The sequence below is a fragment of the Amblyraja radiata genome, chromosome 13 (assembly GCF_010909765.2).
Source record: "Amblyraja radiata isolate CabotCenter1 chromosome 13, sAmbRad1.1.pri, whole genome shotgun sequence".
In the NCBI taxonomy this organism is placed as follows: Eukaryota; Metazoa; Chordata; class Chondrichthyes; order Rajiformes; family Rajidae; genus Amblyraja; species Amblyraja radiata.
In genome coordinates this window covers 29275989-29299415 of record NC_045968.1, presented here as the reverse complement: position 1 = coordinate 29299415, position 23427 = coordinate 29275989, and the positions used below count along the sequence as shown (strand labels likewise).

The window sequence follows — 23427 nt, the reverse complement described above, 5'->3', positions numbered from 1 at the left end:
CTGACATGTGCCCCTCTCAGGGATGGAAGTCTAGTCACTGTCAGTCAGGACTTTCTTCCTTCTCTTGATACAGACCTTTCTCCAACATTTATTTTCCTTCTCAATGGGAGGGGTGAGCAGTGAAATTGTGATCTGGATCGCTATTTCTCCCACTGTTTTCCACACAGGGTGTTTGTGGTATACCATTGATAGGAAAAATATTCTTTGCAGACTGCGATCTGGAGGTTACAGCGCTGACCTTCCTTCAGCACAGTATGACAGACTGTTGTATAGGACAGTATAACTGCAAATATGGGTGAAGATACACATCATTTTAAAGCCACATTGTAACCCATTCATTACTTGCACTTGACTGGCGTATTAATGTATGATTTATGGGACCAAACAGATTATGAACAGAATCTTTTGGAACCAGACTGTGCTGTGCTATGATTGGGAGGGAGAGGAATGTTCATAGTTGATTGTGTTATATTATATATATTAAGGTTTTGTATAGGGCAAGTGCACTGATCCCAGTATGAAAATGTTCCCAGAGAATGCACAGATACTATAATGGCTTTTGTAATGTTAGAGCCTTCCCACCTGTAATTTTTTGTCAAGTCCATCTCTGCACTGGGACCATAGCATTTACCCATATAATTATTCTGAAATTGTAACATTGTTCTGTGAAATAAAACGCTTTAGTTTAATTTATTGCTGCTTCCGGTGCTCTGAAAGGAAGTGGTGCATTTATATCATCCAGGCACTGGCAGTGTAATTATTGCCATTAGACTGCTCTATTGCTTTAAGCTTCAGAACAACAGCCCCGGGGGAAGCAGTAGCATGGGAATGGGCAGAGTTCTTCAGAGGCTTCCGTACCTCACTGGCAGCTTTGCCACTTTTGATGGTGTGACAAATTTTTTTCAAATGTCCCATTGCATGCCGGAAAATTCCTTGTCAGAGTTGTGATGAGAATTTTCCTTCATCAGGCACAGTGACAATAAGGTTCATGATTTAATCTGTAGAGTGTGAAGTCCAGATTTTGCGGGAGCATTTTAACCTTGTGTGATAGAGTGGATAGTCTGGCCACTTGTTCTCTGCCTGAGTCCCATCACTATTGAATGGAAAATGAAGCCTAGCACACAATAAGCCATTAGTTCAACGTTCATCGCTCTCTTGCCATTGCCTACTCCACACTCGTTTCCATTGGAAAAGACAATTTTATTCCAATTTTCCATGTTTTTTTACAGTCTTCTTATCAATTAGTTGGACCCTCTCATTGACAATTACCTTGTACTAACCTGTTGCTGTCTCTGCACTATCATCTACCACATCCAAATAATCGGCTTGCTTCATGTTTCTCACACCATCATCAACCCTTCTTTTCTGCCTGGGTCATAGAGAGATACAGCATGAAAACAGGCCCTGCTGCCCACCAACATGTCAACCATCAGCCACCAATTTGCTCTAATTTCACATTAATCCCATTCTTTATTTTCCCTACATTCTCATGGAATCCTCCATAGATTCCAGCACTCATCTCCACATGATGGGCAACTTATAGTGCCCAATTAACTTATCAAGCTGAACTTTCTCAGGGTACGGGAGGAAACCAGTGCAGTCACATTGAGAACGTGCAAACTCCACATAGACAATGGTCGAGGTTGGGATTAAAACCTGGGTTCCTGGATTTATGCGGGTAGCAGTTCTTCCAATTGTTCCACTGGAGTCCTTGTCTTGGTATGTTGATAAGACCAGGGATTGTGATGGTGGGGGTCCTAGCTCTTAACTAGCATTGTTAATGGACAAATAAGCGGTGCTCCCTGCTGCATCTGCAGATCCAGGATTCCAACAAGAGTGGCCTTTTGATGGTGGACATGTATAACCTTACCTAGAGTGTCTCGTCCTCACCTCCTGCTTTTAAACTTTGTTTAAAGTGGAGCATTGGCAACTTTTTCTTTCTATAGTTCCATAACTCTTGCTGGACTTGTTGTGTTGTGGTATTTCCCTAGCTGAGGTGAAGCTGATTGAAGTCTGAACACTAAACCTGGAACCAGCCTCTGTCATGCTGTCTCCAGCATGCCACAGTGCCACACGCACCAACTCAGACACCAAGCCGCTCGCTGCACTTTCAAGCAAAGCCCATTTTCAAGCAGTGCCATCTCATAGAAGTTTGCACAGTTCTCTTACTGAAGGTGATGAAAGTGTAGGAAGGAAATGCAGATGATGGTTTACACAGAGATAGACACGAAAAGCTGGAGTAACTCAGCGGGTCAGGCAGCATCTCTGGAGAAAACAGCCCCGAAACGTCACCTATTCCTTTTCTCCAGAGATGCTGCCTGACCCGTTGAGATACTCCAGCTTTTTTGTGTCTTTCTTCGGTGATGAAAACAGGAATCACCTTGTCTCGCACCCATATCTGACAGGTGCAATGTTTGGACGTCCAACGGTTTGTAGCTGAAATTTTATTCATAGAATCATTCCAAGAAAGGCCCGAATAATTAGCGGTCAAGGAATCATGATACTTCCTGAGCAACTATTATCCTTGCCGCTCTTAGTGAATGTGTTCTGTTCACCAGCCTCAGGAATGATTGGAGCTGCATACTATTTCTCGGGGCAGGTTTTCAGAGGTACTTTCCCTTGTTTAGTTAATGCTTATCTTCAAATACATTCCTACTTGCCTAAGCCTCATGCAGCAGGTTACTCCATACGCTGTACATGTAGGTGCTTATTTCAAGCTCTCCCTGAGCTCAACAGTGATTAATTGCGATGTATTAAAGCTTTAACGCCCTTCGTGACATATTTGCCTTAAACAGCAGGAACAAAGGAACAAAGCTCTTATCTGATCTCACTATCTGCTGAGAGACGAGAACCACGTAGCTGTAGCCATGGTCTCACTGATAAGCAGCAAAGCTCCAATGAGATTGCCTGGTATTTTCTGAGGGAGCTGTGTTTGGACAGGTGTGGTCAGTACACAGGTGAAACTGCTGCTTGGTTCCATATAATTCTGCACCCTGCAGGTCAGTCTTTGATCAGGTTCTGGCTCCACATCTCTTGCCTGCCTTTTCAAACCGATGCAACAAAGGTTTCCCCTACCTTCTGTGTCCTAGGATCCCACATGGCATTGATTTGAGTAGTTATAGAGTCATTGAGTCATGCAGCACAGAATCTGACCCTTTAACCCAACTCGTCCATGGCAACCAAAATGCCCCTTCTATGCTAGTCCCACCTGCCTGTATCGGCACATATCACTCTAAACCTTTCCGATCCACGTGCCTGTCCAAGTGACTTTTCAGATATTGTTTTTGTAGTTGCCTCAATTACCTCATCTGGCAGCTCATTCCATACACTCAGAGTGAAAAAGTTGCCTCTTAGGTTACTATTACATTTCCCCTCCCACCTTAAACCTATGTTCTTTAGTCTTGTTTCCCCGAACTTAGGTAAAAGACTCTGTGCATTTGCCCTATTAGTTCCCCTCATGATTTTATACACATATATAAGATCATCCCTTAGCACTCCTAGGAATAAAGTCCTTGCTTGCCCAATCTCCCCCTGTAGTTCAACATCCTCGTAAGTCGTCTCTGCACTCTTTCCAGCTTAATGACATCCTCCCTACAGTCGGGTGACCAAAACTGAACAAAGTAATCCCAATGTGGCCCCACCAACGTCTTGTACATCTGTAACATAACATCCCAACTTCTATACTTGGTATTCAAAAGGGAACTGCAGATGCTGGAATATCGAAGGTACACAAAATTGCTGGGGAAACTCAGCGGGTGCAGCAGCATCTATGGAGCGAAGGAAATAGGCGACGTTTCGGGCCGAAACCCTTCTTCAGGCTGAAGAAGGGTTTTGGCCCGAAACGTCGCCTATTTCCTTCGCTCCATAGATGCTGCTGCACCCGCTGAGTTTCCCCAGCAATTTTGTGTACCTTCTATACTTGGTACCCTGATTGATGAAGGCCAAGATATCGAAAGCCTTCTTGATCACGCGATCCACCTGTGACATTATTATTAGGGACTGTGTACCTCAAAATGCTCTCAATTCAAATCCAAATCATAGACCTTAAGCTGAGTGATACCGGAGCCTTCTGAAATCAGTGCTGTGGCACAATTTAATAAAAGAAGATAACTATAAACTTTAATTATTTGGTTATTGAACTTAATTTTGTTAGGCCACTAAAAAGGATTACAATCAAAAATTAAATCAGCCAACACATTCTACTGATATAAAGAATACAAATAAAGCAGTATTTTACAACAGTGTCGTTATACAGCACAGAAACAAACCCCTTGGCCTACCATATCCGCGATAACCTTTAGAGGTACTCATCTACCCAGCCCTTGATCTATCGTCTTTTATGCTCTGGTGATTCAAGTGCTTGTTTAGATACTTTCCAAATGTTGTGTGAGTCTCTGCCTTCACCACCCCACAGGCAGTGCTTTCCAGGTTTCAAACACCCTCTGGGTGTAAATGTTTTTTTGTCAAAATCCCTATTCAATTTATTACCCCCTTCCCCAAACATATGCCCTCTGTTTTTGAACACATATGCTCTGGGGAAATGTTTCTTATTGTCTGCCCTCTCTATGCTCTTCAATTTTGAAACATCACAACTATTTGTTTTAATTTTCTCGTGATCTGAGCATGACCAGCATTTAATGAGCATCTCTCAATGGACAGAGTAATTGTTTGGTTATTTCAAAGTCATCCATGTAATCTGTACACTTCAGTCAGACTGGGCAAGGAAGGTAGGTCCCCTTTACTGAAGGGTATTAATGACCCAGATGGGTTTTTATAACATTACTGCAGATTAGTGGTAATTGCTACTGAAGCTAGCTGTGTTGGTATCTTCACCTCTGAGCCAATACTTTATGATGATATAATTCCTGCAGCACTTGCAAAATATTTATGAATAATAAAACAAAGTATTTATTCATTGTCATAGTTTATAAAAAAAAACACAATTTGCACCAAACTAAATCTCAGGGATGAGATTAGAAAATGTTCCTAATTTCTAACAGCATAACGTTGATTTGTAAAGTTTTATTTTTGGAAAAAATAAAACACTAATATCTGTGGATGAGTTCTGATGTGAAGCAATGCCCACAATAGATTAAAGTTCTCTTAAAATGGTTCTGAGCTAAACATTCTTCACCTCTTCTTGCCTTATAGTGCACTATAATCTTTGTCCTTATCTCCTTTACATCCTCTGTGAACCTTCTAGCTATCTCTTGTTCCATTGTCCCGTTTCCATTTATACTTGTGTTATTCATACATGTCCAAATATGTCTCTGCTCCAATAATTTGCACTGTAAAAAAAAAAGACTAAAGAGGACATTAGGTGGAAAGGTAAATTACACCAAGCAGGTTGAGAGTTCAAAGGCAGCAAAGGAGGGATTTGGGGATCAAGGTTTTAAATTAGGATATATTATTGTACAGCTAGTGGAAAATAGATAACATCAAATCAATGTATTGAGAGGGGGAATTCTGAAAATGAAAAAGATACAGGGGATGTACGAAATTGGGAAGCAGTTCCAGATATCAGAATCAGGAATACTGCATTGGAAAATTGTTTAACTTCAGTAAAGATCACTTGACATTCGGAACATTTGGGTCGTACTTTCCTCCTTGTGTATGGGTGTTATTCATTTTGAGAAAATGGAACCATTCGCATTCAACTTAATATCCAATGGCATCATGTCATCAGGATAAGGAAGTGTGGGAAGAGGAGGGACAAGTTTTGTCCAGTAATACCCCGGGATGGATTATCCACCACACTTGCCTTTCAACATGTTTCTTCCACCAGGTTTCTTGGGAAATGCATCTAGAGGTACCTTGAATCTATTTACATTACCAACTTTAACAACCGTGTTAACCCTGTTCTTATTGTTGGGATTGAACAGTTTGCCTAGTTTGCCTAACTTTAAGTGTCTGTATTGTGGTGTTTGTTAAGTTGTCCTACTTCATCCATGGGTAATAAGAACATGTTGGTTGAAAGTGGATTCAAACTCTAGCTTCCAGCCAAGTATCTTTGGGGATGACTCAACTTCAGTGGGGAAGCAAGACGGCTGGTGGTGGATTATCCATATAGTACAGCCTGTCAATCATTCCACTGCCAGTGGCTAGTTCTTGACTGCAGTCCCCACATAAATTGTTTTTTTACTGCTTTCTCATGCATGGCAACTGGGCAAACCTGTCATCTTAGTCAATAGGGGGAACATTCTATGACACTGCACATTATGGGAATCTAAACTACATAATAGAGTGACTGGATAAGGGGAGGGGACTGGGGATGAAAATTGAATCTGGGAATATATTTGGAATCCTGAGGTGATGGCTGCCATCCAGACTCTCACCTCAGGGTCGCACTGGGATCATGGTGAAAACAGCAACTTTATACATAATCATATTTCCCTTGTTTGGTATCCTCATTGGTGCTCCGGTTGTACGCGGATTTCTCATCGGGATAGGTCCTCTTTACTGGAGCCATTTCTGTTTCATAGTGGGTGCTGGATTTGTAGCCAGACTTGTAGGTGTGACCTCGGCTTGGAGCCTTGTAGATGGTGGAATTATACCTGCATAAAAGAAGTCTTGTTTAATGAGTGTATGAACATTCCTACTGATTTAGGAAGAGAAGTTGGCTGCTAAACCCTTCAAGCCCGCACTGTCATTTGATGAGATCATGTCATTCTGATTGTGACCTCAATTATCCCTGCTGCCAGCAGGACCTTCTCTCATTGTCTCTCTTGAAGGTCCTGATATACAGTCTTGGAGATGTGCAGCACAGAAATAGGCTCTTCTGGCTATCGAGTTCATGTTGATCTCCAAGAGCCCCCTTACTTTAATCCTACATTTGTCCCATAGTCCCCACACTCCCATCAATTCACTTCTCCAACTCACTCACGTACTAAAGGAAATGTAGTTAATGTACAAGCCAATTGATCTACCAATTGCACCTTTTAGGGATGCGAGAGGAAACCAGAGCATCTGGGTAGAAACCTATGTGGTCACACGGAGAATGTGCAAACTTCACACAGACAGCACTGGAGGTCAAGATTGAACTCGGATTGCTGGAGCTGTGAGTTAGTAACTCTATAAACTGCATTATTGTGCTGTTCAGGTTATTATTAAATCCAATACATGACTACAGTGAAGGTCTTGCTTTATGTATGAGAAAACCCTCTTCTACCCAAATGTCTATGTCTTGTATGTGGAAATGAACTTTTCCCTCATGGGTGAGGCCAAATAAACGCATTTTATTAATACTCAGCTCATGATATAAACTAGAAAGAAACTCCTAGCTTTCATCCTTTTGGCATCCACTAGTTATACCCAGTCCTGATGAAAAATAATGTGTAAGAACGAACTGCAGATATTGGTTTAAATTGAAGGTAGACACAAAATGTTGGAGTAACTCAGCGGGACAGGCAGCATCTCTGAAGAAGGGTCTCAATCCAAAATGTCACCTGTTGAAAAATAACTTGTCTATTTCCAACTATCCCCAATGCCATAAAATTTGGTATAGCATCAGTGAATTGTAGGATGAGTGTTTGAAAGCCTTCTATTAACTTGAATCTATTTAATAGTTTCTCCTTATCTCCCTACTTATTACATCCTCCATAACTTTGATGAATCTTCCTTTCATAAAATCTAGCTGACAGTACCCAAATGATTAACTATGACCTGAATTGTGGTCATAGTTTCTCTACCAGTTATGTCAGATTGTTTAACTTATAGTTAGTTACCTGATTACTGTCTACCCTGCTTCCTCAAAAAATTGGGTTACATTTAGTAGCTTTCAAGTCACAAGATAAATCTGGTCAATGAAAATCCAATATTCACTACTACTGAAACCGATTCTCTTAAAATCCTAATGGGCCTGTCCCACTTAGGCGACTCTTTAGGGCGACTGCAGGAGACTATGCGGTCGCCACATGGTCGTCACATGTTCGCGGGTGGTTGCCGGGTAGCCGCCTTCATGGTCGTGAGGAGTTCCCACATTCTGGGAATTATGCCGCCATGGAGAGTAGCGAGAAATCTTGTGCCTAGGTGCAGTGGTAGTGGGCTGCCAGGAGGTCGAAGGTTGTCGTAGGTTCTTGTAGGTTGTAGCCGGTGCTGACCGGTGAATTTTATTGGCTCATTGAGGAAAAAAACGTAAGCAGTAGTTTTCAGAACCAAGGATAACCGACCGGTAATGTTAATGTCCGCAGAGCTTCACAGCCATGTATCTCTGGCTTCTTAAAAGTTGTCTCCACACCTCTTCTCCCCCCTCTTTTAAAGGACTTACGTGACCCTTCCCGTACACTGTGCTTTCACCGTCTTAATTACAGCGCCAACCTTCCTGTTCATCGCATGCCTTCAGACCCAGGTGGTTTGCTACTTTCCCTCACTCTATATCTGCCGGACCCAGTAAACCTCTCTGGAATAAAATTTATTATCAAGACTTTTTCTTTCCTTTTAAGGAAGATCTTACATTAATGTTATCATTACCAGTGGATGTAATTTTCAAAACTTCTTATAAATTTGAACTCCAACAGTGGGCATCCTAATGACTTCAGTTTCTCCAGTCCCTTCTCAGAAGAGAAACCTTAAATCCAGGTTGTTTATTTCCTCTGGGTGGTCTCGATACTAGTGATGTGTTTTGGAAACAGGTCCTTATTATGACCACAGACACATATAATGATGTGTTTTGATTTAGCATTATCGAACCTCAAGGCTAAGGTACACATTACGGGACACTGTCGGAGTTCAGAGGAGGAGACCAGAGGTTGAGGGAGAGATTTTGAATCATGAGATGACTTGGGCTGTTCCAATGGTCTGGAGTGCACCATTTTCTGAAGATAGTGGGTGAGGAAGAATGGGAGAAACATTAATTGGAGAATGAAGGAGGAGCATGAGACGACACTGACAATACAAGGGTATAAATTTTAAAAATCCTTTAAGAGCAATTCTTAGTTGAATTTTGATATTTTGTTCTTAGTATAAGATGAGTAAAGAAACTTGAAATAAGAGACAGAGAATATGGAATGCAGGTTATTTTAAAGAATGGATTTGACTTTGCACTCATAGTATATAACCTTTAAGCAGAATGGAGGCTATGTATTAAATGGAGGTCATTGAGCTCTCGTGCGTTATAGATTAAAGTGATGATTAATGTAAATGCTCATGGATTTCCCTCCGGTTGCTCATTTACTCACCGAGTGTCTTCAGGTACCATTCCTCTACAGGCAATGCACATCACGATCCCACCGACTAGGAGCAAACCTCCAGATACCCAACCCACAAACAAGGCAGAACCAAACGTATACCTGTGAGGAATAATGCTCTTATCAGTCCAAAACATGACATCAGCAACAGCCACACTACCCTATTAATGCAATTCAAACAATACAATTATGGATAATTGGTTTATTTATGTTAAAAGTAGAAAATGAGCAAGATTTGCACGTTAAGTTGAAATTTCTTTATTTTTCAAAATATTTCAATTCAGTTTATAGCCCACAATAATGACCCTTTGCAATCTGCAGAGAACCAAACTTAATTATTGCAACCCAGATCCTATTGTATCAAGTCTAGAACCAGTGGTTTCATTTTCAAATAATTATATATCCAGCAGTATTGTCTGTGAGTTGATCAACACAGCATTGATTGCTTGCATTCATACATTTAATCACCTTATTCAGGAATTAGATGGAGAGCTGACTTTGCAACACCAAAAATTAACTATGGTCCACAGGAAGAACCGATGATATTGCCTCAATCCATAATTTTTTATTGCTTCTGAGTGTGTGGTAAATTAATCTGGGCTGCACTGTCGAGATGTATTCTTCTGAACGTGATGTTAATCCACAGCCTCATCTCCCCTTCTGATGAATCTGCGGGATCCTATAAGAATACTAGCATTAGGTGGACTGGGGGCGGAAGGTGGGGATTTTCCATTATTTGGGAAAATACTTATCCTTTAACTGATGTCACCAAAAAATAAAACATTCATCTCCTGCAGTTTGTGGGAGTTACAGTAAAAATCCAATAATCCAGCATTTGATTGTTCAGACATCCTAATAGTCTGGAATGTGAGCTAGAGTGCCTATATCTTTACTGCTACCTGTAAAATGTCTGTGTTGACTGGAAATTTTATTATACCTCTGTGTAACATGCTAAAACAGTGAAATAAAAGTGCACTTGGGTATTAATAGCAGTAATATCCAATAGTCCAGAAAATCTGCCAGTCCATGACTACTAAAGTCTCAGGAGTGCTGGATTATTGGAATATTATGTATCTTATATTCTTACATATTTTGGGGAAACTTCAAGTTGCTGAAGATGAACATAAAAGCTAGAGAAATTACATTTCATGGGTTGAATTGTTGAACCCTACCTCTGCCTAGCTGGTCCCTGAGACCCGAGCATTGATGTGTTACTCATCCAGAAGTTAGTCACCAACATATTTGCGTAGATTGATACACCAGCTACGCAGCAGACTCCTGTGCAGGTGGAAACAAGAGGTGTTAGTCAAACGGAGAACTGAAGTGAACATTTATGAATTACTGATCAGACATCAGACAGAGTATTGTGCCCACTTCTGGGACTAGGCTTTGGGAAGAGTGGCATAGATGCAGAAATTTACACGAGATAAGGCACTTTATTTGGGTGCAGGTGCTAGAGAAGATGGGATTGTTCTCCTCAGCATTGAGTAGGGGAACGGGAGATATCTCCTATCTAGAGAGCCAGTAACCCAAGATTTAAAGTAACTGACAAATACCCATTAACATTTATTTATATATATTTCCACTTTCTCTTAAATATTTATATTGAAAATCTAATCCAAATGGAATTGTTTGTTCTTTAAGCTAGAGATGATTTTTGAAACTCCTGGAGTCATACAACACAGAAACAGGCCCCTTGGTCCAATTCATCCAAGCTGACCAAGATGCCCCATTGATGCTAGTCCTATTTAGATGCCCCATCTAAGTTAAGCCTAAGCTAGTCTCATGTCTGGCTCATATTTCCACAAAGTATTTCCTATCCAGATTACATTTTGTGCTCATTGAAGTGTAAGCTGCGCTGACAGCCCTGGGGGAGTCTATTTCTGTTGGCCAATGCTTAGATGCACTGTAGTCAGTTCCATGCTGGGTCCCAGCAGAGCAAATCCCATCAGCCCTACCTCGTACTTCCCCAACTACCCAATAAATCTGGCTGCATCCTACCTGCAACAATGAACAGGATTCCAGAGGTGAGTGTGAGGTTGGCCTTGGCAGTATCTTCCATGGTTCCCAGTCGAATACACTTGAGTGCCAGGATGGAGACCATAGAGCCGATCAACGAGAGAACGATGGAGACAATCATCAGAGCCCGGATAGCTTGGAATGTGGCTGTCAGCAGAGAATACTGGTGTGAGCACAATAACCAGAATACTTCAAACATAACCACATAGCTGAGGTGCCTAAGACCAGAGAGCATACTGTAGGTTTAGGATGGAGAAGTAGGAGGTTCAGATTATATTTCATCCACAAAGTGGTTAGAATCTGTAATATACTGGCTGAGAAAGTAGTGGCTGCAGAGACACTTAAAACATGAGCACTGGAATAACTAAAGTGTAGAAGACAATAGAACAAGTGCTGATAAATGGGATTTAGTGGTCTCAACCCGAAACGTCACCTATTCCTTCGCACCATAGATGCTGCCTCACTTGCTGAGTTTCTCCAGCATTTTTGTCTACCAATGGGATTAGTGTACATTGGTTTTGATGGTTGGCATGGATTGTGAGCCTTTTTCTGTACTTTTTGACTTTATGGCCTGCTGGTTACCTGGCCAATTGAATCTGCCAAATACTTAACAAGGTGAGCAATACGGATGAAATAAATGATAGAGAGATGAAACTAAACATTGGACTCTGCTATACTCAAGATGCAAAGCATGTAACAGATACCTGGACCATTCTGTTTCTCTTGTACAATATCCATCTTCACTCTTGCTCTACAAAGATTTTGCGGGTGAAACTAATTTCCCTACGATTGTTCGGCCCTGAAGGCTAGATTTGATACATGAGCTCTGCTGCATTAGCTGATCTCTGGAGGGCAGTAATGTCGTTCAAAATCTGTCCTTGTATCAGGCAAGCAGTAATCAGTGTGGGCTTTTGCTGCTGATCATCACCCATTGGAAATGTGGCCGAGGAGATCGAACTACATAGCTTGACGCCATTGGTCGGTCACAATTTGACCGGTAACCATGTTCCATGTGGAGCAGGGCAGATAATCTTCATGGAATGTGCACAATCAGGAAATATTGGGAGCGAATTGTGGGGTTTGAAAAGGGAGAGAGTACAAAAACCCTACCAAGTGAGTGACCTTTCCTAAACCAGACATTCACTTTTGAACGGGAATCATTTTGATGATTAGGCAGTGGTAGTGATGTTGTAGAAACACTGTTATTTCCCTGCTGCTCTTCAAATCCAACATAACCTTAACCAGGGGCTTATTTTGCAGTTCCCAGAAGATCACAGAAATCCCAACAACTGGTACTACGGCAACAAGTTGCCATCTTGGTGCACCCTCCTAATGGGGTAACTATTATTAAAACAAGCAGTTCCCCTTGTACTTCCTTATCACATTGTTCTCAAGGACATGGCGTATAATTGAATTATAAATATTCAGGGCACAGAAAGAAGCCTTCAGACATTTGTATTAATGCAGACCTGAAATGGAGCTTTTTGGGTTATTTGAGTTTAGGTTTATTATTGTCACCAGTTTCCAGCACTTCATATCAATTCAGGTACCTCTTAAATGTTATGAGGATTAGTTTTTACCTGCACCACTCTTTCAGGCAATGAGTTTCTGACTCCATCACCTTTGGGTTTTATTTTTTATCAACTTCCCGCTAATCTTTCTACTAGTGAACTCAAATTGACGTCCTGCTATAATCAATATATTTGTGAAAGGAAATTGATTCTGCCTGTTCAGTCTCTCTGGGTTGCTTGGAATTGAATGTATCTTAATTAAAACCTGCCTCACTCCTTTGTCCCAAAGAAAGCAATGTAGCAACAATTGTGTAAGTGTTCATTGGCTTGTTTTGTGTTTTGCTAATATTAAGCAATAGATTATGGGCTGCAATACTAATCGTGGCGATGTTACCCGATGGGCAGGAGCCAACACGAATGGATAGCGGAGAGCAAAGAATCATTGAACATGCTACTGTTGCTCATGGAATGCATCCTTAAGAAAACTCCTCATTCATATGTTCCACAACCCTGACCCATCATCTCTCAATAATTTGAGCAGAATTTTTAAAATATAGTAGGAGAATGAAAGTTGTTATTGGAACCTGGGAATCCTTGTTGCACGAATCTCTGATAGCTAACATTTGGGTTTGTCGAAGTGCTGGGCCCTGAGCATATCATTAGAGATATGTACACTCAGGAATTTGAAGATGTTGACTCTCTCCACTGCTGCCCCACCAATTGATTCAGGTGCACGCTCCTTTTGCTTCCCCTTCCTGAAGTTATCAATCGGGTCCTTGGTCATGCTGTCGTTGAGAGCAAGATTATCGTTCTGGCACCACTCAAGCAGATTATCGATCTCCCTCCTGAACTCTGACTCATCGTTACTCATTATTTGTCCAACAACGGTGGTATTTTCGGTGAATTTAAAGACAGAATTGGGCTACACAGTTGTGGGCATGGAGAGAGTAGAACAGGGGAATGAGCACACAGGCCTTTGGTCCCCTTGTGCTGATGGTTAGCAAGGAGACCAACCACCCTATCTCCCTCCTCCTCATTTCCCTCAACCTCCTCCCCTCCCTCCCATTCCCTGCCCCAGCACCTACCCAGGTCATAGGCCTGGTTCTCGTACTCGGGCTGGCCCTGGCAGTAGACCAGCCGTCAGCTCGGCCGCCGCTTGGGCTGTGGTCCAGGCCCCGACTATATCTCTGGGCTCGTCCCTGAACCCGGACCCAGGCTGGTCCTTGGTTCCACCGGTAGCTTCTTTCTCGGCTCCGGTCATGGCCCCCATCCCAAGCCTCTCACTCCAGCTCCAGCACCAGGCTCGGCTCCAGCCCAGGCCCAGACCCGAGCGAGATCCTTGGCGGGCGTGGACTCGAGGACTGCGACTGGGCCAGGCAAAGGGGGGGGGGGGGTTTCCAGAACATTCCAGCCAGGCAGCCCCACCCCCCTGCAAAGAGCTGGAGTGTCCCGTCCTGCCGTGTGAGTGCATTGTGACGTCATTCGGATTTTTGTTTACCGAATGTCGGTGAGTTTGGGCTATTTTTAAAATTTCAAGGATCAATAACTTCGGTAATATAGGTGGAAATGTGACGGGAAGATGTTTATCGCCTCCACGGGAAAAAAGTGAGTAGAATGTGTGAAAATGGGAAGGCTGTGGCCTAGCGTTTGGAAGAAATTACGAATTATCCAGATTGTGCCCAGATGACACACATATATACATACACACAAACAAGAGAAGAGTTTTAGTAATATAGATAGATAATGGTGTTGAACGCCTCACTGTAGTAGGTGAACAACAGGCTGTGAACAACAGTCGATGAACAAAAGACCTGTTGTCCAAGTGGTCCGGTATGGAACAGAGAACCAGCATGATTACACTGTCAATATGCTGTTTTGTAGGCAAATTCAAGTGGGTCCAGATCATTACTGAGCATGTTGATTTGTGTCACAATCAACTTTGTGGAGCTCTTCATCATTACTAATGTGAATGCCACCGGTCGGTAGTTTTTGAGGCTCTTCGTGGTCACCAGTATTATGTGGATGTTATTATATGTGGGGACCTCAGACCGCAGAAGTGAGGTTGAAGATGTCCACATTGGCTACATAGTTTGTCAGCACAAGTTTTGAGAATGCAGCCAGGTACAACATCTGGGTTGGATGCTTTCCTAGGGTACACCCTCAAGAAGCATCTTCTGAAGTCGGTCTCAGGGAATGAGAACACAGTGTCGTCAGGGGCTGTGAGAGGAGCAGGAGTTGGACAAGATCACCATGTCATAGGCCTGGTTCTCGTACTCGGACTGGCCCTGGCAGTAGACCAGCCGTCAGCTCGGCCGCCGCTTGGGCTGTGGTCCATGCCCCCGAGTAGCAAAAAGAGTTTACCATGAGGCATGTGCCACCACCACCTCTCCCTTTTCTTGATGACACTGTCCAGGCCATACAATGGATCTAGAAACCTTCGGGCTGGGGGCCTGAGTTTAGAGAACTGGGAATGTCTCTACAAAACAGTGTAGGCAGCATTCCTTCATGTCCCTTTGTTAAAGCAGACTTGTCCTCAAGTCCTCAACTTTATTTTCTAGGGAGTGTATGTTGGCCAAGAAGATACTTGAGCTGGGGTGTGGGGCTTTGAAGGCTCTGACTTGGAGGCCGCTCTACGATTTCTCCATGCGATTAACCCACGCTTCCAGCATGGACTGTGCCTGCCGGATGAACTTAAGATCGCTAATTCATTTAAACAATCTAGAAGCCTGTTATATACAGCACCGATTTGTGTTGTTTTTCAATGCAATAGGCGATTAAAATGGGCGTATTTAAGATTAACCTGCCCAGCTGTTGTCAAAATGTCATTGAATTCTGGCCATTAACAAAAAACAGGAGAGGTTAATGAATCTTTGGATTGCTGTACCACGGGGATGTGGAGGCTACTTACATCCAATGGATAGATGTTAGATATTGAAAATAATGAAGAGATATTTAGTAAGTGTAGGAAACTTTCGCTAAGGTGAAAGATCAGACATAACCTTACTGATTGGTTGAGCAGGTATGTGTGGTCAAATGGCCTACTCTTGTTTCTATTTCTTATGCTTGTGAAATTGCTGGTGTCTGGGAGTTCCAGGATTTAATGATATATTTCCAAATCAGGATAGTATGCAGCTTGGAGTACCTGTAGGTGGTTGCGTTCCGTTATGTCTACTTAGTGATAGAAGTGGTGGGTATGAGGGATTCTGTCAATGTATCCTGGGAGATTTACTGCAGTGTATTTGATAAAAATTGAGCACAGATGGTGAAGATTATGAATGTTTACATGGTGGTTGGGTCCCAATCCTTGATGCCTCACATGATCACATGCTGTTTTGTATCAGGGGCAGTCACCTCTTTTCTGGAATTCAGGTCCTTGGTCCATGTTTGGACCAAGGTAGGGATGAGGTCTGGAGACATGTGGGCCTGGAGTTGTCGAGCAGGTTATGGGGGAATAGGTGCCATCTTGGCAACACTTTCAATTACACTATCCACCACGTTGCAGATGATTGAGAGAAGACTGAGTGAACAATAATTGGTTTTGTTTAAATGGGACATCCCTGGATAATTATTCACGCTGAACTGGGATAAATTGTTGCTGTGATGATGATTATTTATTAATTCTAAGTTAATTGCAGGAACTACTGTGGTTTAATACATCCAAATAAGTTTAGCTTTTTACAGGTAGCGCCATGAGAGATGTACTTCTCATGATCAAATATTGGGTGCATGCCAGTATTGTATCTGTACTGAAACAGCTGTACTGAAACTAGAGTATAGATTTATTGGCAGTCAGTCCCATTAATTCCTCCAATACCATTTTTCTTTGCTGTACATGGTCATACAAATATACAAACTAGGAACAGGAATTGGCCACAGATCTTTATGTCTGCTTCACAGCCATTAAGATCATGAGTTGTGACCTTAACTCTGAATTCTTGTCACTTTTCACACCCGTATGCTTCAGGAGTCTGTCCATCTCTCTTTTAGAAATGTTCAATGATTCTGCTTCTACTGGCCTTTGAGGAAGAGTTCCAAAGGCTCATGACCCTTAGAGATTTTATACTTTACTTTAGGCTTTAGTGATACAGTGTGGAAACAGGCCCTTCAGCCCATCAAGTCCGCAGACCATGCGATCACTTCACACACAAGTTCTATCCTACAAACTAGGGACAAATAAATAATCTTTACAGAAGCCAATCAACCTACAAATCTATGTCATTTGAGTGTGGGAACCATCGATCGCACATTTACATTAACCCTACTTTAATTCAATTCCAAACATATTTATACATCTGTTTCATATTTGTTTAGATACTGTTCCTTCAGTCAATTAAATTTTGATAAGTAACATATTTACAGCCTCAGTCAGTGCATCTGCGTGTGATTTCCACAGCTTAACAATTCTCTGCTGAATTACTTTGGCTTGGTAACTTAAAGATTATGGATCTTGACTCAGAATCCTACAGATCTGCTTTTCCATTACCTTTTAGCAAATTGTGAAAGCAAATTCAACACATTTTGATAATTTTTGTTCTCCAAGGAAAGGACTGTGAAAAAGTGAAAAATACTGGATTGCTGTTTATAAACCCAACTGGTTCACCATTGCGCTTTCAGTAAGGAAAGTTACTTTATTTACCAAGCTGGGCTTAAACGTATGATTGATACAAAGCTAAGTGGAAATTAATAGTAAATGCAGCTTAGCTAATGTTACCTTAACCTGAGAGGAATTACATATATTTATGCAGCCTCTTGTTCTCCACTTCTTGTACTAATCTCCTCCCCATGTTACCTTATGGGTTCTTCATATAATATATTTTTGCATCGTAATATTAATGGTGTGTCGATCTTTTGGAGAGATCTGTTGCATTTTTTGTAGAGTTTGCCAAGTCCATGGTGGATTTGTTGCTATTGTAGTGTTACAGTATTAGTGTGTTGTGTTTGATTATCAGTGAATTTGGACGAGTATTAGTGTTTCGAGTACGAGTACGGGGACGAGTACGAGTATTAGTATCACAGTTTCAAATGTTTTTTTTCTTGTATTAGATTTAATAGTATCAGGTCACAGTATTAACGAATACCATGTTAGAGAATGTTACAAATGATAGGAATTGTCACATTATTGGGATCTGTCACTGTATCAGAGTCTGTCAAAGTATCTGAATATGTCACCGTATTGGGGTATGTCAGAATATCGGAGACCGTCACAGAATCAAAGTATGTCACTGTATCGGAGTCCATCACAGTATAGGGGTACATTAGCATATAGGGGTATGTCACAGAATGGAGTCTGTCACTTTATTGAAATATGTCACAGTACTGGGTTCTGTCATATTATCGGTGGCTTTGTCTAGTATCGGATCATGTTTGTAGTATTGGCGTGGTTTGCAACACGGCCAGAGTCTGAGACGATATTGCTGGTGTATGTTGTAATTTTTGGCGAGGTACATTACGGGACATGTCACTTTTGATGGTGTTTCATTTCCCTGCAAAATGTTATTTCTTCATGTATCACTCACAGCTAAGCACCTTGAGTAGGAGGGTTGGAGACAGCAAGCAAGTTGATAAAGCCGAGATCCAGTATCTGAAACGTGGACTTAATACGCAGAAGCAAATATTAAGCTGAGACTTGAGGCACACACGATAGAATGCCACATCGCACATAACTTCAAACTAATGCTTTTCATAGATATAATCACAGAATTGTTAAGGTACAGAAGGAAGCCGCTCGTCCCATTGAGTTTGTGGAGCTCCTGTTTCATCCACCTTACACACAATGAGTTCCAGGTCACAGACAAAGTGTAAAAAAATATAATTATATTCCCTCTGGTATATTTCGCTCAGATTTTTAAAATCTGTGCCTCCTGATCTTGAACCATCTGCTTAGAAGAATATCTTCTCTTCATTAATCTAAACCATCATATTATAAACCTCAACAAATCTCCTCTCAACCTTCCTTCCTTCCTCCAAGGAGAACCCTCTCAGATTCTCCACTTTGCTGAATTCAAGGCTGAGGGAATGGAAGGACAATCCTGCTGCAGAAAGGCAGCCGTGGCTTCTGACTTGGAAAGTTAGAGGTTCCCAGAAATGAGCACATAATCTTGTTTGAAGATCTGAAGAAGGGTCTCGACCCGAAACGTCACCCATTCCTTTGCTCCATAGATGCTGCCTCACCCGCTGAGTTTTTCCAGCATTTTTATCTCCTGTTGATTTTTCCAGCATCTGCAGTTCCTTCTTAAACATAATCTTGATGGACACTTCAATGCAGTACTGTGGAAATTATGCATTTTGGAGATGACATTGAGATGAGATTTAGACCAAAATTACATCCATCCTTTTCAAGTAGACGTATGCCCCTGTCCCACTTAAGAAACCTGAACGGAAACCCCTGGAGACTTTGCGCCCCACCCAAGGTTTCCGTGCAGTTCCCGGAGGTTTTTGTCAGTCTCCCTACCTGCTTCCACTACCTGCAACCTCCGACAACCACCTGCAACCTCCGGGAACCGCACGGAAACCTTGGGTGGGGCGCAAAGTCTCCAGAGGTTTCCATTCAGGTTTCCTAAGTGGGACCGGGGCATTACCTATCAGTTGGCACTTGCTAAAGACCAGTCTTCCAGCAGCCATGTTACTTCATGGAGAAACCATGTAATTTGTTGAACAAATAACTATCACGTATTGAAGCTGAAGTCCCTCATACCTAACCATTCTTGTCCATCCCGCCGCACCCTGCCTGGGACCTTCACATTCTTTCTAGGTGTGGTGACGAGAAATGGGGGTGGAAGATTGCAACCTTCACGTGGTCCGCCCTGTTTCGACGAATGCAATCAACCCGGCGTGCACAATCAAATAAAATCAAATAGAACAAGTTGTCCTACAACTTTAGGCTGTGCCCGCCATACGCACGAAGAAGACTAGAAATGGACGTAACATTCCAGTTGTAGCCAACAACCTTTTATACAACTGTAACCTGAACTCTTAAGTTGACAAATACTGCAATTCCACATGCTTCATAGACCACTCTTTGAACATGCCATTCCACTTTCAAGGATTTCTGCTCATACACAACAATATTCCTCATTTGCTACACTTCCCTAGGTACTGTGCCACTTACTCATCATCCCATAGCCAAAGTGAATCACTTTATAATTCTCTGTGTTCAATTTTAATCTACTTGCTTGCTCATTCAACCAGCTATTGCTGCCTAACTGCATTATATTCCTATTCTCCGCACTAATTACCCCACTTCCCAGCTTTATGCTGCACAGTGGGGAGTAGAAATCTAGAACTCTTCCCACAATCAAATTGTTAAGCTGAGGTCCCACATTGACCTTCATTGCCTCAGTAAATTAGCGCTCCCATTGAAGCCCTTCCCTATTATTTGAACTCGCTCATTAAAACCCAATTAAAATTTTCTAAACGGAGTAATAGATTTTTACTTGACAGACTATGAAGGATATGGAACCAGGACAATAAGATGGAATTAAGACACTCATGATTTAAAATGTGAGCGGAATAGGCTCATGGGCCTATTAGCCTTCAGATGTTTCCCTGTATTTTTCTCATGTTGCAAGATTAACAATTGTCCGATGAAAAGTTCCACCATATACAAACAGGTAAAGAAAAAATATTTACTCATATCATTCATATAATCAAACTGTCCCAATCCTTTTACAGCCAATGAAATACTTTAGAAACGTAGTTACGGTTGCGGTGTAAGAGAGCCCCTCTTCAGACAAGGTCTCACGGCAGCACCGAGTTATTTGTTCAACAAATTACATGGTTTCTCCATGAAGTACAATGGCTACTGGAAGAACTCACTGGTCTGTAGCAAGTGCCAACTGATAGGTCTACTTGTAAAGGATGGATATAATTTTGGTCTAAATCTCGTCCCAATGTCACCTCCAAAATGCATCATTTCCACAGTACTGCATTGAAGTGTCTAACAAGATTCTGTACTCATTTCTGGGAACCTCTAACTTTTCAAGTCAGAAGCCACAGCTTCCTTTCTGCAGCAGGATTGTCCTTCTATTCACTCAACCTTGAATTCAGCAAAGATTACTGCTCAAAACTCCATAACAGCCTATTTAACTTCCTCGGTGAAGCCCAACTCCATTATACATTCACTTCTCCATCAAACCCATCCCTTGAATAGAGTAACACACCCATAAAGCCCGTCCTTTCAGTACATAACTCCCACATTGACCTTCATGGCTTGAGTACATTAGCACTCCCATCGAAACCCTTTGCTAAATATTTGAACCCACCCATCGAAACCCAATCATGAGTACAGTTGGTCTCTCCTGTAAACGTATCACTTGCACCTTAGCTACCCCATCAAAGCCCCACCCTTGAGTAAGTTAACACTCTTATCAACAGTTAACCACTAAGTCCATTAATTCCTCCTCTACAAAAACGAATTTGCTAACCTTTCCCTAGAAGCCATTTTGCTGTTGAAGTCTAATGCTCTTCTGTCCTCTGTCCATACCTTCTAATTCGGGCATCTAATGCTATTTTAAAATAAAACTGATTAGTAAGCAGCTAAATTTGCCTTGTTCATTATGGCAGATACCTCTTGCAAATATATTTTAGCAAAATAAATAAGTGAAAGAACAGTGTCAGTTTATCACTGAAGGGATTTTTGAAAACATTTTCTGCCTTTCAGATAACAAAAATGAATTCAGAGTGTTGCTAGTATAACTTGCAGGGGAAAGGTAGTTTGAGAAAAGCAGTCACTGCCTTTGAGACAGTCCTCTTGAATGCCACCCTAATCATTCTCCTGACGTGTTCTTACCTGGAAGCCCGAGAACGGTAAAGAAGGGGCGACATTCTGTGAAGCCTGACGTCTGCTGTACGCAGGTTTTCCACAGTCCCATGTAGTTGTAAACCGATGTCACCAGATCCTGGCCCAAATCCTGAGTGCTCCACATGTTCAGGGCAGTGGCCACGATGGTGCCGACAAAGCCAAGAGAAGCAACGGTAAAGCCCAGGCACTGGCACATTGTGGTAGCCATGGTCGTCCTCTCAGCAACCGGCGGATCCCACACGTCTGAGCTGCAGGTCTACCGTCGATCAAATAACCTAGCCCCTTGCGTCCGTCAAAGACGTAGCTTTTGTGACTGAAACTTATCAGCGTCAAATCGGTGAGTCGCGTATTTACTTAAATTGTTTTCATTAGGTGAACGGTGAAACAGACCATTACTTCCATTCCCTTTTATCTTTTCTTTTGTTATAAGAAATCCCCTCCATTTTCATCTCCTCCTACTTACATTAATTTTGTCTCATACAGAGCCTATAATATATTATCGACTGAACTTTTGCACCCAGTTAGAATTGTGTACGTTCCAATCCCACTCTAGAGAAAATATATCCAGGCTAATATTCCAGTGTAGTACAAAGGAGATGTTACAATATCGGACTGACCAGTGGGTCAATAGTATTTTTGTCTGCACACACACTTGTTTAGATCCAACAAACAAATATGATCTAAACAATTATCTCACAGATGTTATTTTCCTTAATTAATGTCTTAGCGGCATGTGGTCATTGGTGGCATGATCAACACTCATTCTCCTTTCCCGGGGAATTAAGGGCTATGGGGATCCTGCACTGGGAAGGCATTGGGGGGATTAACCATGATAATATTGAATGACGGGGCAGGCTTGAGGGGCCTGGTGGCCAACTGCTGCTCCTATTCTCTTATGTTTTTGTATCCTTAACTTCCACTGTAAAAACATACTTTTGTTTGTGTAGTGTAAGTGCTCCCATGGCGTTTTTAAGTAGGGAAATTGACAGTCATCTAATATTACCAGCCCATCCCATTGTGTCCTCCTCCTCCCATTCTATCCAGCCATTTTGGTACTTATCCATTTCTTTGCGCTCATCATACTATTGTGTCCAAGCATATATTCGTTGCTCAACCATCTTCTTAGGTTGAGCTGTCTCATTGTATGAAGTCCTTTTCTCGAACTTGACTATTCCATTGCACCCAGACATGTTCTTACACATCCCATTCTGCCTAAATATTCTATGTGTTTAATTGTCCTCACCATCCCATACCATCTTACATCATTTAGCCAGCCATTTGTGACCAGCCAGCTCATTGTGTACATTGAGTTCATTAGTGTCACGCCCACTATGCACAAATCTCTATTACATTTATTCATTCTTTGTCTTCCAGAATCCTTCATGGAATTGGGACTTCCTTGACCCTTTTAATTTTGCTGCATTTGGATGTCATATTGTCACAACAGAACATAGAACAGTATAGACAGTATTCTGTCCAGCCCATTCACTCTATTATCTGAATGCAACCAGTCATGTCATTTTATTCATTCACTATATTGCACCGGACCTATCCACCTTATTATCCAGCGTTACAAATAGGTAGAATGGTAAAGAAGATGTATGGTGTGCGTGCCTTTAACGGTTGGGACAATGAGTGTAAGAGTCAGCTTTATAATACTTTGGTTAGATCACATTTGGAGTATTGTGTGCAATACAGGTGACCTCGTTACATGGATGCAATATGGTTTGTGGATGCTTTTGTGAGGGTGCAGAAGAGTGTTACCAGGGTGCTACTTGGATTAGAGTATATTGCCTATAAGGAGAGGTTGGACAAACTTGGATTGTTTTCTCTGGAGCATCTCTGGAGTTTGACAAGATACCTGATGGAAGTTTATAAAATTATGAGCGACATAGATAAGTTAGAATATCCA

General features: G+C 41.9%; 2 protein-coding genes across 5 annotated transcripts in view; one reads left to right on the top strand and one right to left on the bottom strand.

Annotated features, from left to right (window-relative positions):
* dzip1l (DAZ interacting zinc finger protein 1 like) overlaps window positions 1-23427 on the top strand; it is an 87489-nt gene that overhangs the window by 44824 nt on the left and 19238 nt on the right. The gene's annotated exons all lie outside the window — the stretch shown is intronic.
* cldn18 (claudin 18) lies at window positions 9150-21761 on the bottom strand. The gene is made up of 4 exons (XM_033031536.1): window positions 21504-21761; window positions 11187-11351; window positions 10358-10463; window positions 9150-9287 (listed from the first exon to the last, which is right to left on the bottom strand). Exons 1-4 carry the CDS (start codon window positions 21721-21723, stop codon window positions 9173-9175), a joined length of 606 nt encoding a protein of 201 aa, XP_032887427.1. The 5' UTR covers window positions 21724-21761; the 3' UTR covers window positions 9150-9172.

Excerpts from the sequence above, each read along its gene's own strand:
- cldn18 (XM_033031536.1), bottom strand. The coding sequence starts at position 21,723 with ATGGCTACCACAATGTGCCAGTGCCTGGGCTTTACCGTTGCTTCTCTT. Across the intron at positions 10,464-11,186 it reads AATCCTGTTCATTGTTGCAG|GAGTCTGCTGCGTAGCTGGT; the intron begins GTAGGATGCAGC and ends CCACCTGCACAG. Across the intron at positions 9,288-10,357 it reads CAGGGACCAGCTAGGCAGAG|GTATACGTTTGGTTCTGCCT; the intron begins GTAGGGTTCAAC and ends TATTCCTCACAG.